This window comes from Salvelinus alpinus, chromosome 7, assembly GCF_045679555.1.
Source record: "Salvelinus alpinus chromosome 7, SLU_Salpinus.1, whole genome shotgun sequence".
In the NCBI taxonomy this organism is placed as follows: Eukaryota; Metazoa; Chordata; class Actinopteri; order Salmoniformes; family Salmonidae; genus Salvelinus; species Salvelinus alpinus.
In genome coordinates this window covers 51,422,253-51,436,304 of record NC_092092.1, presented here as the reverse complement: position 1 = coordinate 51,436,304, position 14,052 = coordinate 51,422,253, and the positions used below count along the sequence as shown (strand labels likewise).

General features: G+C 41.8%; 1 protein-coding gene across 1 annotated transcript in view; it reads left to right on the top strand.

Annotated features, from left to right (window-relative positions):
- The window catches only part of LOC139581144 (gamma-aminobutyric acid receptor subunit alpha-2-like), a 62,798-nt gene that overhangs the window by 31,737 nt on the left and 17,009 nt on the right, over positions 1 to 14,052 (top strand). Inside the window, exons 7-9 of the mRNA XM_071410605.1 lie at positions 1,414 to 1,557; positions 7,796 to 7,948; positions 13,455 to 13,657. Coding sequence (XP_071266706.1) covers positions 1,414 to 1,557; positions 7,796 to 7,948; positions 13,455 to 13,657 — 500 coding nt within the window. The remainder of the gene's footprint in view (positions 1 to 1,413; positions 1,558 to 7,795; positions 7,949 to 13,454; positions 13,658 to 14,052) is intronic.

Genomic DNA, 14,052 nt, shown 5'->3' with positions numbered 1-14,052 from the left:
CTCATCCATTGCCAATAACCAATTAATAATACAAGCCTTACTTTAAATGTCAAGATGAGTTAATATGTTAAGTGTTTTCATGGCGCAGCAAGACTCGCAGGGAGAGAATATGATTCCCTAATGGCATTGATGACTCACTGTTTGTCAATGTTTACTATATGAAATGTGTTATCCTCTTGATATCTGTGTCTCTGTATGAAACACCCACGATTAGGAAGATGCGATGGCTGCCAAAACCATCACATCTTCCTTATCGTGGGTGTCTTATACAGAGACACAGATATCAAGAGGATAAGACATTTCTATATACACTGAGTATACCAAACATTAGGAACACCTTCCTAGCATTGAGTTGCACCCCCTTTTGCCCTCAGAACAGCCTCAATTCGTAGGGGCATGGACTCTACAGGGTGTCGAAAAAGTTCCTCAGGGATGCTGGTTCATGTTGATTCCAATGCTTCCCACAGTTGTGTCAAGTTGGATGGATGTCCTTTGGGTGGTGGACCATTCTTGACACACACGGGAAACTGTCAAGCAGCGTTGCAGTTCTTGACACAAACCAGAACCTTGACACCTAAAACCATACCCCGTTCAAAGGCACTTAAATATTTTGTCTTGCCTGTTCACCCTCTGAATGGCAAACATACACGATCCATGACTCAATTGTCTCAAGTTCTTTTTTAACCTGTCTCCTCCACGTCACCTACACTGACTGAAGTGGATTTAACAAGTAACATCAGTAAGGGATCATAGCTTTCACCTGGATTCACTTGGTCAGTCTATGTCATGGAAAGAGCAGGTGTTCTTAATGTTTTGTATACTCAGTATATACAGTACCAATCAAAAGTTTGGACACACCTACCTATTCAGGGGTTTTTCTATATATTTACTATTTTCTGCATTGTAGAATAATAGTGGAGATATCAAAACTGTGAAATAACACATATGGAATCATGTTGTAACCAAAACAGTGTTAAACAAATCAAAATATATTTTAGATTTTAGATTATTTAAAGTAGCATTTAATTTATTTAAAGTATTTAAAGTTTGCCTTGATGACAGCTTTGCACACTCTTGAATGATCAGGTGTCTAAACTTTTGACTGGTACTGTACATATACACACTAATATGGTGTGATTTGGATCCTATATCATTTATACTAGTTGTTTATTTCTTAAGTCAATAGTCATTTTCTTTCAGTTGCCTAACAAAATGTAATGAGAACAAAATGCACAACAGTCATTGAGATAAGCATCTGGAGTAGATTTTTTTGTCGGAAATGATACAACCCTTAAACAGTTCAGTGACTTTATAGACACGTTTCTATTAAATTATCTGAAATGACAATGAATCACTGCGCTATTTTCAAATGCCACACTGATGGTGTTACCCTTACTCTCTTTGTGATCTTAGATGCCTATACAATGTCAGAGGTGACTTATGTCTGGACCAGTAAGCCTGCCGACTCTGTGGTGGTGGAAGGAGAGAGCTCCCGTTTGAACCAGTACGACCTGCTCGGCCAAACAGTGGGCCAAGAAACCATCAAGTCCAGCACAGGTAAACTCAGGATATTACCGTGTTTTTTATCGCTTTGGTACTATTTCCACAAGTATGTGGTACATTTTCACAACTCTTAGTACAAAACTCCAAACTGGTCACGCTTGTAACGCAGCCAGTCTTTCATTCCAAACCTGTCATTGTGCATTCATTTGGATTGTAAACATCACCACACAACCATTGATTCAAAATATAGGTTCATTGTGAAATGTAATAAGAATATTGGTTTAATCCCCAAAACACCACATAATATCTTTTAAATTTGGTCGTTTTAACAACACGTTAATCCAATAGCAAACAATGCAAGATAGTACGTGTTTGAACTCATCCTTAGAAGTGTTGAAAGTAATATGCTACAGTACTGTAAATTACAGTAGATTTCACAGTTTTCACATACACTTAAATTACCCAACAAAACTTACAGAATATCTATATTTCCCATAATATCTATCCAATGTGTAATCAAAGGTGTGATTCAATGAAGACATCCTCTACAATTCATGCAAAAAATATATATATATTAATAAAAAATGTAATGAATCAAAATTAAACATAATGTTTAGCACGCATTCATTTGCATCAAGCCTGTCTTAAACATTTGGCCATAAATTCTCATCCACATCACAATGAATGTCCTCATTGTTCATGCACCCCGGGGAAAATAAATTTTTCCAGGCTAATCCAAGCTTGACATTGGTCTGCACAAACAAATGAGAGTATGGGGGCAGGTATAGGGTCACGAATTGGGGATGGGCCCGAAACCATGCCTGAACCACCTCTGCATGATGGAACCCGACATTGTCCCAGACAATGACATAGGTGACCCCCTTCACCGTGACAGACCTGCTTAATTCAATTGAGAAACTCAATGAGGTGTGCAGCGTTGTAGAATCCAAGTAATGGCCTACGTCCTACCACACCATCTTCAGAGATAGCGGCGCACATGGAGATGTTTCCCCCACGTTGTCCAGGCACTTGGATGATCGCTCGTTGGACGATGAGGTTCCACCCACGGCGTCAAGTTTTGGCCAGGTTGAAGCCCGCTTCATCAACAAAGATATACTTGTGATGGTTCACAGCAGCATCAAGCACCACCACCCTCTAAAAATATATTTTAGTTAGTTATTTTTACAGGATAGTTCCAATATGATATTGTGAAGTAGCATGTGCATTAATAGTAACAGTAATACAGTATATAGTGCTGTACCTGAACATACTCCGCCCACAGTTGTTTCACCCAGTCGTTGTTTCTCTCAAAAGGCACCAGGAAAATGTGTTTCATAGATACCTGGTGCCTCTTCAAAAGGCGGGAGATTGTTGGTGGGCTGATGGATGCCACATTGGCAAAGGTGTCATCGTTCTCCTCAATGGCCTGCTTTATTTCAGACAGCCGTATTTCATTCCTGGCCCTCACTATTTCCACCACTGCCCACTCCTGCTGCTCAGTCAGCACACGGCCATGTCCACCACTATGGGGTCTTCTGTCAATTCTGAGGGTAGAACAGAGTATACTGTCAATAGATCATACTGGAAGAACACTGTAATATGTTTTGTGAATTTACATGCATTACAATATGTAATTTACTGTAAATGTCATGGTAAAGCATAGTACATATCCTGCAGACTTAACAGTTTTCTTGGCGAAATGTTCTCATAATCAAATTGACGGTCGATCTTTTCGGATTGGGGTGAACTAAGCTGGCAGCCTTTGCCGTGGTAAGGCCTCTGTTTACAACATGGTCAACGACGATCTCCCGGACTTCGTTTGACACAACAGTTCCCTGTCCTCTGCCTCGCTCTCTCTGATGTCTACCTCTTTGATGGGGTCCATGCCCACCTCTTTGACCTCTTTGATGGGACCTATGCCCAACTCTGACAGGCCGCTTGTCCACAAGCTCTTTGATTTCTTCCTCTCCCTTGCCGTCTATCCTGCTCCATGTTGAAAGAAATTGCAAGTGTACACACACCGTTTTATGTGGTTACCACTATGTGAAATCAATTAGCAATAACGAGTAGTCATTAGGTATGGTTATCATGTAACATACATGTCATTTAGATGTTTATACTTTACAAACACATATTGTATGTCTGTAGTTCTCAAAATCCATATATAGTAGACAAACCAGTTTAAAATCTATAGGTTAACCAAACGGTTAAGTGATTAACCTGTACGCGCAGTTGTATTAAGTGACGGTCAAATGTATTTAAACAAATGACAAGAGAATCATATAAAAAGTATTGTGAGCATTGCATTGTGAAAGGCAATTACTTTATATGAAAGGTATTTTTAGATTAAACACTGATTAGGTTTGCTGAAAAAGTTACTGTGTGATGTTGTGTGTTGTACTTAGTGATTTGAAATGTGCCTAACGTTTTTTTTTCAATTGCCTTTTTTGCTAATCTGTTTTGAGTTTTGTACTGAGTTGTGAAATTTTACCACATACTTGTGAAAAGACTACCAAAGCGAAAAAAGAAAAGAAAAAACGGTATTTCACTTGGTTGTTCACTCAATTAGATAAGCACATGCTCCCCCTGCAGGCCTGGATCCCATCGCTGCCACCAAATGCAACAAAGTGAAAAGAAACGAAATCAGAGTATCTGTGAATGACAGTGGGCATGTATAGGAATTTATTCAACATCACTTTGTAATTGGCCAACGTTTAGTGCTTGTCACTGCTGGCTGCATATGTTTGTTCAGTGGTTCTCAACCCGTTTTGGTTACTAAATCCCCCAATTACATCTCACTCATCCCAAAGAACCCCCTCTTTTGCAACCAAGGACTAGGCCTAGATTGTTATGAAATCCTCCAAAGACCCCACTGTGGATAGGCCAAGTCTCCCCAAGAGTACAAGAAACCCAGGTTTTGAAACACTATTAGTTGACCCAACCTGTGGATAACAGAGGCTGAAAGAATGTTCAGTCCCTGTCCTATCATACTGAAACAGTCCTCTCATGTCTGATGAGCTTATTTGTAAAAGCTGCGACTAGTCTGACTAGGGAACCAACTGCACAAAACAACCGATTCTGCTTTGACTGTTGAAACAAAGAGACTCTCCACTTTACTTTGGACCAATCGGACTACAAAGGCTTCGGAGACACAGGTGCGCAGCCTCCTACGGGAGGCAAGAGGGGAACACTCCTGTTCTACTCTGTCGGTTGGAGAGGAAGCAGAAGCACAGCTATAGGAGCTGCCATTCACTCAGACACACAGGGGAGCTCCGTTCTGAAAGGAGGGCCGCCTCCTTATTCCTGAGCTGTACTGCTGCTGCTGGTCTTATGTTGGAGCCATCGTAAGACACAAGAGAAGCCTTGTCTCACAAAAGTGCACCAGAGCGATAAATGGGGAAGAAATGCTGTGTTCTGGGCTGTGAAACAAACACACAGTAAAAAAGGGAAGGAAAAGTCTGTGTATAGGAACAGATGGAAAAAAAGCTGTCAAGAAAGGGGTTGGAGGGGAGTCCTTAGCGTAAGGAGAGGCATCCGACAGTCACACATACACTCCACCAAGAGACAGACAGGCTCGTTTTAGCTGTATGGCGAACAGGTTGTTGGTCAGTATTGAGCATTGTGACCTTTCGAAATGCAGTTTTTCATCTGATTTTAGGGGTTTTACAAAATATGTGTAATACTGAGGGAAAGCAGAAGGCACTGTGGAATGATATATATTTTTTTATTACATTACATTTCTTGACTGAGCTCCACCATTGAAATAAAAGCAAAATATACTAGGGAGATGTTGGCTGCTTTGAATAATGCCAAAAGCTCCTAGGAAAATACAGAATAATAGTTATTTATAGCCACAGAGAAGCCAGAGAGAAACCTCAGAGAAGCCAGAGAGAAACCTCAGAGAAACCTCAGAGAAATCCAGGATGCGCTCCAGCTATGTGGCATGGATTGTCTTGTCACCATGACTTTGGCAGCAAAGCGGATCAATACGGTGGCCAATGTAGTGATCGTCAATGATTAGTATCTGCCCCCCTCTGCATGTCTCCGCATGCGTCTCTGGGGAGCACTCTCGTCACACAAGTCACTACATGTTTGAAACACTCTTGAGGATCTTCATGACCAGGTCAGTCTGGTTCTATGCAGCGTGGATCTATTCTCCTCCTCCTTCCTTCCCTTCTTCTTCTTCTTCCCCTCCACTTAGACATCACACACTCCCGGGTTTAGTGCCACTATCCATTACTACCCATAAGTTTACATTCCAACGATGTAGAGAAAATTACTGTTGGATGTTTTAACATACAATGGGAATTTCTAGTCTGTTCTCATTGAGGAGAAAGCCCTACGATCTCAACTAAATGATTCAGTCATATGCCACTGGTCTGAAAGTGCAGTGCTTAAAAGATTGAATTCCTGGGCTTAAGTGCCACTAAGAGCGTTGTCCAAGTGAAATACGGAGGAGCCCCCGTCACTGAATCCCTTCGTTTTACTATCCCCTACATATTTGCTGATTGTGTTTAAATGAATCATTCATTAGTGCCGTGTCAGTGTCTAGTCTACCGTTGCGGTAAACTAGGTCGTTTGGCACGACTAACTGTACTCTGAGGCTTGAGTGTGAGGGACACCTTGCATCGGGCCACAAACATAACAGCTAAATTGTTTTATAAAATCATTTAATTTTGTTGTATTTTTACATTGAGTCACAGAGAGGACACGGGGTGTTTTCCAAAGCGAATGAGTCGACCGGAAATGACAAAATAACTTAGTTAATATTTGTACATTTGAATGAATTCATGAAAATGTGAATCTCAAGTGGAGGCGTGCTGGCGTCATCAGTGCCGACAGGAGGCTGAAGCTGTCTAGAACCAGGCTCTCCATCTCCATTTCCTCCAACAGAGGGCTATGTCAGCGCTGCCCTATGTCTCCTGCCTCATTCTGTAATGAGAGTGTATTGCTCATCTGCAGGGAAGGCATCCTTCCCCTGGTCTACTCCATTCCCCATCAAATGTGGCTGACTTAACAAGCTATAGGGGAAGGCAGGCTAGCCAACTCCCATCTGCTGCTTTAGAACAATGCAAGTCCCTCACCACCACCGTCTCCAGGACACCACCGGGTTTGGAGGGTGAGATTAGTATCTTCAGTATTTCCCATTCTTGGTGGCCCAGGATCTTAGTATCCGGCTGTTGATATCCTCCCCAAGCTGACGCCAGGTAGTGAAGTCCACACACCTCCACCCGCCCCCGTTGGGCAGAAGAGCAACAGCCCAATCTGTGGTCTTCATCTTCAGCCAGGGGTGAAGGGTGAGATCCATGTCTCTGGCACTGCCAACCCTGGCCGTACATACCTCCATCCACCTCTGAGGACATTGCTTTTGAAGATGCAGATTTTGAGTGATAGGCTGATGTTCTTAGCTCTCCATACTGGTCTTAACATGGTGGTCACGTCGCTCAGGGAATTGCCGTCCTCGGTCATCTTTCTCCCAAGACAAATGAACTCATCCACCTCTTCCACAGCAGGGTTGTTGATGTTGGTTTTTGGTGATCACCATAATGTTTTTTTTGTCTTTTTGAATGTTGATGTTGAGTCCTGCCATTCGTGCGGTCTGCCAACTTCTGAGTTTTTTTGCCTGCACGTCCCGATGTCAACTTGCAAGAATAGCGAGATCACCTGCGTAGGCCAGATCCTCAAGCACTTAGTCAAGTGTCCATATGATCCCATGTTCTCCACCTGTTGTGGAAAGCGTTAAGCCTCCCTCTAAATGGGTGTAAAGCAGGCAATACTGTAAGTGCTCTTGAATAACAGGGATACCAAATATTTTGCGAATAGCCAGAAACAAAAATCACGCTTTCCTTCTGCCAAGTGGCAGTATCAAGGCCTTTATTGCAGAATCACAACAAATGAGATATATTTCTCTGTTCTGTTGCCATGGGTAACACACATCTTTCTCTACTCATCTCTAATCTTGGGCTCTTTTTTTAGATATTCTCCCGTTACGAGTCGTGCATGCTGTTGCGTCATTGCCATTATTTAATGTCCTCGGATGCGCTTTAGTTTTCAGATGCGGTTATACAGTTACCATGTGCAATGCTCAATTCAATTGGCCTTGTTTGAAATTTGAAAAGTACACAATTTTTCTAACATTGCATATCACACCCAAAGTATCCACATCCATATTATTATGAATTCGCAGTGAAAAAACAAATATAATTGTACGTGAATGAATATGGCTACCCTTTAAAGAGTGGTACTCTAGTTTGGGCAGTATAAGTTAATAAAGCACTATTTCTCTCTACAGGCGAATACACTGTCATGACGGCACATTTTCATTTGAAGCGGAAGATTGGTTACTTTGTGATACAGACCTATCTACCATGCATCATGACTGTCATCCTCTCCCAAGTGTCTTTCTGGCTGAACAGAGAGTCCGTGCCAGCTAGGACTGTGTTTGGTGAGTATGGGGCCACCTATCCTGCTTTGATGTCAAAGGGAGATATGCACAAAAGTTTGAGAGCATTTGTGCGTAACCCTTTTGCTCTATCGATATCTCTCCTGCTTTCTCCCACCATTTTTTTTTGTTACTTACCCAAGCATTGGTCCTCTTTTTACCCTGTCTCACTACTCACTATATCTCTTTATCTCCTCCTCCCTGTTTCATTTTGGCTTGGTCCTGCGTTGGTGACGTAGTAGTGGCAAGTTATCATGTCATGCAGACCGCCTAATTGCAGTTCAGTGTTGCTCCGTGGTGCCAGGAGCCTTGAAGATGTGCCCTGTGTGTCCGTTTGCCTGTTTTCCGACCCACTCTGCGGTCTAGCTGTTTTGTATTACTGTGTAATGAATGAGCACCACTTGTTCCAATGTGATCCTGTGCGACCGCCTGAAAAGCCAAGTGACTGTTTGTTCTGCCATAGCAAGGTAATTGAATTTAGTGCTAGGGGCCAAGAGGAGGGCTAGCTTAATAGTGTGATCAGAACTTAGCCCGTTTACCAAAAGCAGGGAGTTGTTTGGTAGCCAATGCCAGACCTCAGCAAAAATAGGCGTTTTTATTTATCTGACTTTCATTTATCTGCATGTCCAGCCCTTATATTTAGCCTCACAATGAAGTGTTTTACCATTTTCTTTTCAGGACAACCAGGGATACAGGTAGAACACAAAACAATTTGACATAAACAGTTGCATTCATGAGTTTAATTGACAAATGTCAATAAAAAAAAATAAGGCCTGCCAAAGCAAAAACCTGATTAAAATGAATTTATATGAATTCTCTAAGTACAGAAATTGTTTGATCAGTGGGAAATGAATATTCAACTTGTCAGTGACAACTGTGTGACAGCAACTATGTGAGTTTATTACAGTAGTATAGACACTTTATCTCGGGATTTCCTATGATCTTCTATGTAGAAAAACACCTGACCTTCTAATGACTCGTGTAGCTTGTGAGCTTCATGGAGCAAAACATGTCACAAGTGGGTGTTCCTGAGAGTCTCAGCTTTCAATAGTTTGAAGCTCAAACCATTCTGATGCTACAGACGATTTTGTTAAAAAAAGACCCGGCTCCTTCGGAATCCGCCCTCGTCTCACAAACACCGCTCAAGTTCAGCTCCACGTTAATCAGAAGAAATAGACAAGTCCAATGGTGCAACACAGAATGTAGGTCAAATACAACGTTTAAAAGGGGTTAGAAGTCCTAAATCACGCTGGCGCAACGGCGGGGCTCATTGGGTTAATATTCCCCCATGGACTACATAGACTGCAAAAATATGCTCTATACACATGGGCAGACATTGATTGACGCATTTTATTTGGTCATTTTAAAACATGTACAGCAGAGTGCTATCACTGCAGAGATGATTACCATTCGCACATGATAAACACAATATATTATATAAAGAATAAGCACATTACACTATAAAGTCGGCAACTTCTGGTGTGAATAACCTTTCTGAATGAATCATGTAAACAGAGCAAGCAACTTTTGACTGAAGATGGCAGTTAAAAATGTACCCTGGAGCTGTATGACTCTAAAGGCCACATAACTCCAACTAGTGAAAGAATTGGTTCATTTTAGCAGTTACTGTATGATAAGTATCATGTTTTCTGCTTAATACAAATGATACATACAAATAATTTAGGTTTTGTGATAATTACCTTTTACAAGTTACCTTTTTTTTTATCCCGTTTATGGTGGAATGTCTGTTCCAGGCTTTACTGGTAGATTGGTTTGGTAATACTGAAGGGAGGCTGTGTTAGCCTGGCATACACTTTTGAGGGTGTTAGTACTGTATGTTAGTGTGTATGCAGCACTGCCAACAACCATCCTGATGTGTTCACGGTAGAATGGGACATAGTTGTGTAACCAGCTTTAAAGGATCAGGACATTTCTAGATAGGATTGGGTTTGCTCTGAATAGGGGGAGTCGGTTGGTTTATTATTCTCCGTGTCCCTTTAAGGCTCCTCATATTTCAGTGCCACAGATACTACAACCTCGGCGAAGTGGGCAGCGAATTCATGTCTTTTCTGCAGATAAGAAAAAAAATTGGTTCAAGAAATGTAAGCGTTTATTCTCAACCTTAGTTCTAAAAATACAATTTGAGTGAATACAGGCTCATCTCTTATTTGCAGAAACAATGTTTTTACTTCATGGTTGATGTAAATGGCATCCAGACACTTTTTTTAACGATTTCACTTCACCCCATCCACCGATTTAGTTTTCATCCTCATTGTACAGTACGGGGGATCTGAAAAAGCTTGAACAAACGCTCCAAAAACGCCCAAATACGTATTTTTAGAAATGGAAAAGCTCTCAGTATAGTAATGCAGGTCTTTAGATGTTGTACACGTGAAATGTGACCGACCATCTTCTGTAGAAACATTTCAAATTGTGTTTTTTAATTTGGATAAAAGTAGAGACTTTTAGAGCTACAAAATGGAATATCGTACTCTTACAGTTGACGAACAATGTGAAAGTAATTTTGCTTTGAAAGTAGATAAACTTGTAAACTCACTTTTGAGAAAATGGCCTTGAATGTTTTGGTACAACTATTGAATAACTATTCATTGTCTACACCCATTCAGCATTGTTCACACCCTCTTAAGCTTTAGCCCCACCCATCTCTTAACAGCACCCAAGTTAACTTGCTAGTTGCTTCCAGACATCTAAGTGAGAGAGAACAACTCACTGAACATTACTCACCCTAGCAGAGCTGGTTGGGCTGTTATGTTATCCAGAGCAATGGTGACTACAACTGTGCTGTCAGATTGACCGTTTGTAAATTCAGAGCGTTTCGCATTCAGAGCGCACACTGGACGCTCTGGCCGATGATTAGGGTTGATCCGAACTTTGATGCGGCAGTCAAGCACCCAAGCTAACTGGCTAACATTGGCTAGCTTGCTAGCTACTTCCAGACACATACTGAGAGAACACCCCACTCTGACCATTTTACTCGCCCTAGCAGAGCTGGTTAGGCTGTTTTCATGTTATCCAGAGCGTTGGTGACTGTAACTGTGCTGCTGGCAACAATTTAATTATGCTTTCTGCCAACGTTTACTGATATCGGCCATATTCAAAGGGTGTTGAGCATTTGTAAATTCATCAGTTATTCTGCGCTCTCTGGCACACTCAGACGAGAGTGCTCTGAAATTGGAGTAGATGGCCAGGCTGAATTTACGAATGCACCCAAAATGGTTACTTGCATAGTCTTTTGTTAAGGAATCTAGCTAGCTAGCTAGCTAGCTATGTAAACAATGAAGCATAATCCCAACTCATGACGTTACCACCCTGCATGACATCTAGAATCGGCTTCCTGTTTCGCAACAAAGCATCCTTCACTCATTCTGCCAAACATACCCACGTAAAATTGACTATCTTACCGATCCTTGACTTCGGCGATGTCATTTACAAAATAGCCTCCAACACTCTACTCAGCAAATTGGATGCAGTCTATCACAGTGCCATCCGTTTTGTCACCAAAGACCCATATACTACCCACCATTGTGACCTGTATGCTCTCGTTGGCTGGCCCTCGCTTCATATTCGTCGACAAACCCACTGACTCCAGGTCATCGATAAGTCTTTGCTAGGTAAAGCCCCGCCTTATCTCAGCTCACTGGTCACCATAGCAGCACCCACGCGTAGCACGCGCTCCAGCAGGTATATTTCACTGGTCACCCCCAAAGCCAAATCCTCATTTGGCTGCCTTTCCTTCCAGTTCTCTGCTGCCAATGACTGGAACGAATTGCAAAAATCACTGAAGCTGGAGGTTCATATCTCCCTCACTAACTTTAAGCACCAGCTGTCAAAGCAGCCCACAGATCACTGCACCTGTACATAGCCCATCTGTAAATAGCCCATCCAACTACCTCATCCCCATACTGTTTTTTTTTTGTTGCTCCGTTGCACCCCAGTATCTCTACTTGCACATTCATCTTCTGCACATCTATCACTCCAGTGTTTAATTGCTAAATTGTAATTATTTCACCACTATGGCCTATTTATTGCCTTACCTCCCTTATGTTACCTCATTTGCACACACTGTATATAGACTTTTTTTCTATTGAATTATTGACTGTATGTTTGTTTATTCCATGTGTAACTCTGTGTTGTTGTTTGTGTCACAATGCTTTGCTTTATCTTGGCCAGGTTGCAGTTGTAAATGAGAACTTGTTCTCAACTAGCCTACCTGGTTAAATAAAGGTGAAATTAAAAATAAAAATGAATCTACAGGGAGCTATCCAACCAGGTTCAATGTTAGCTAGCTAAGCAAATGGCTCTGAGATATGAATAATAAGGTCATACATGTAATGTTAGCTAGCGAGCCAGCCAGCTAACTTTAGCTAGCTAACTAGGTAAACAATGAACCATAATGACAACTCATGACATTACTACCCTGCATGAATCTGCAGGTAGCTAACCAACCAGGTTCAATGTTAGCTTGCTAACATTAGGCTATAGCTAGCCAAGCAAATGGCTGTTTCTGTCAAAATAAGAAACATGTCATATCTGAAAATGTAGCTTACATCATTCATGGTTGGACGTGTCTCCTGTCGGATGACATGGTTGCCCTTCGTTTGAAGATGTAATCCGGAGACAGGTGGTTTCTCCATCTCCTTCTCGATAAAACTGTCCTCCAGAAATTGGAGATCAACACTTATGCAGTTTTAATACACGTTAGACAGGATTACCTAGGCATACTGACCAGCTCAAATAGACAGAAGCGGGCTATATGGCAGACCAATCCCAACTCATCTCTCGGCATGTCCAGCCCACTCATTTTCTCAGCCAATCATGGCTAGCGGGAAGGTTGTTGGCTTTTTCTTTGGCTAAACCAATGAGGCTCGTAATTAAAAATGTGTATTCGTATTTACAGATAGCATACAAGTTTGTTATTAAGGCACATGAAAGTTCACATGTTCGAGGAGGCATTTCTGCCAAAAAAAACATTTTGATAAAAAATTAAAGTTTACATTCAAACGGTTCCCCTTTGAAGCAGTGACTCACGACATACGCCTAGTTTCCTGAAACAGGTCACAAATTGTGTCATTCGGAACCATATCTGCAACATTATATTCAATTTTGTTGCGACTCGAATATGTACCTAAATTTACATATCAGCCAGGACGCACACTGGCTAACTAGTGAGGGAAACACAGGAGCTGGAGATCGCCCAGCATGCTCTGCTCCACAGAGCTACAGCTCTGATATGATGTACTTCGATCTATTCTACAACACTGTGATAACTACTATTTCTCCACAGTCTTTTGTACAAGATGTCACATAAAATAGTAACACTGTATATTAAGTCGCCATTATACCATGTTATTACTATACGCCTACTCTTCTTTGCTAACCAGAATGTAATTACTTGGCTGTACATGGTATCTGTAGATAAGGTATTTAAAATGATTGAATGATAATCAAAGGGAACTGACCAAACTGAAACTGTTTGCTGTTCCCCTAGGTGTAACCACTGTGCTGACAATGACCACCCTGAGTATAAGTGCTCGTAACTCCCTCCCCAAGGTGGCCTACGCCACAGCCATGGACTGGTTCATCGCTGTCTGCTACGCCTTTGTCTTCTCCGCCCTCATCGAGTTTGCCACCGTCAACTACTTCACAAAGCGCGGCTGGGCCTGGGACGGGAAGAGCATTGTGAATGACAAGGTAACGGAAGCATATCCCCCTCCGATTGCCTGACATGCAGCATGTTCAGAGAGAATCCATAGTGATCTTTTTGTTTTGATGGGGCCAACCCATTTCCATATGATTTCCAACCAGAGGGCCTCAGAATGTGCTGTTTTTGCATCAGCATTCAGGTCGTTCCGTGTGCGACAGCCACGGGGAATACTGGAGCTCGAAGACCATGTGCATATGAATGGATTTACGTAATGAATGTATAAACACACATATAGTTGCCTACAACCATACAGATCAGAGAAAACAATAAGGCGAAACAAACACAGAAGGTCACAGGCTTTTTTTAACTTTATGTTCAGGGAGGGAGAGTAAATTGGGACCCCATGAAGCATAGCCAGGATAAATGGGTTGAGATTACAGAA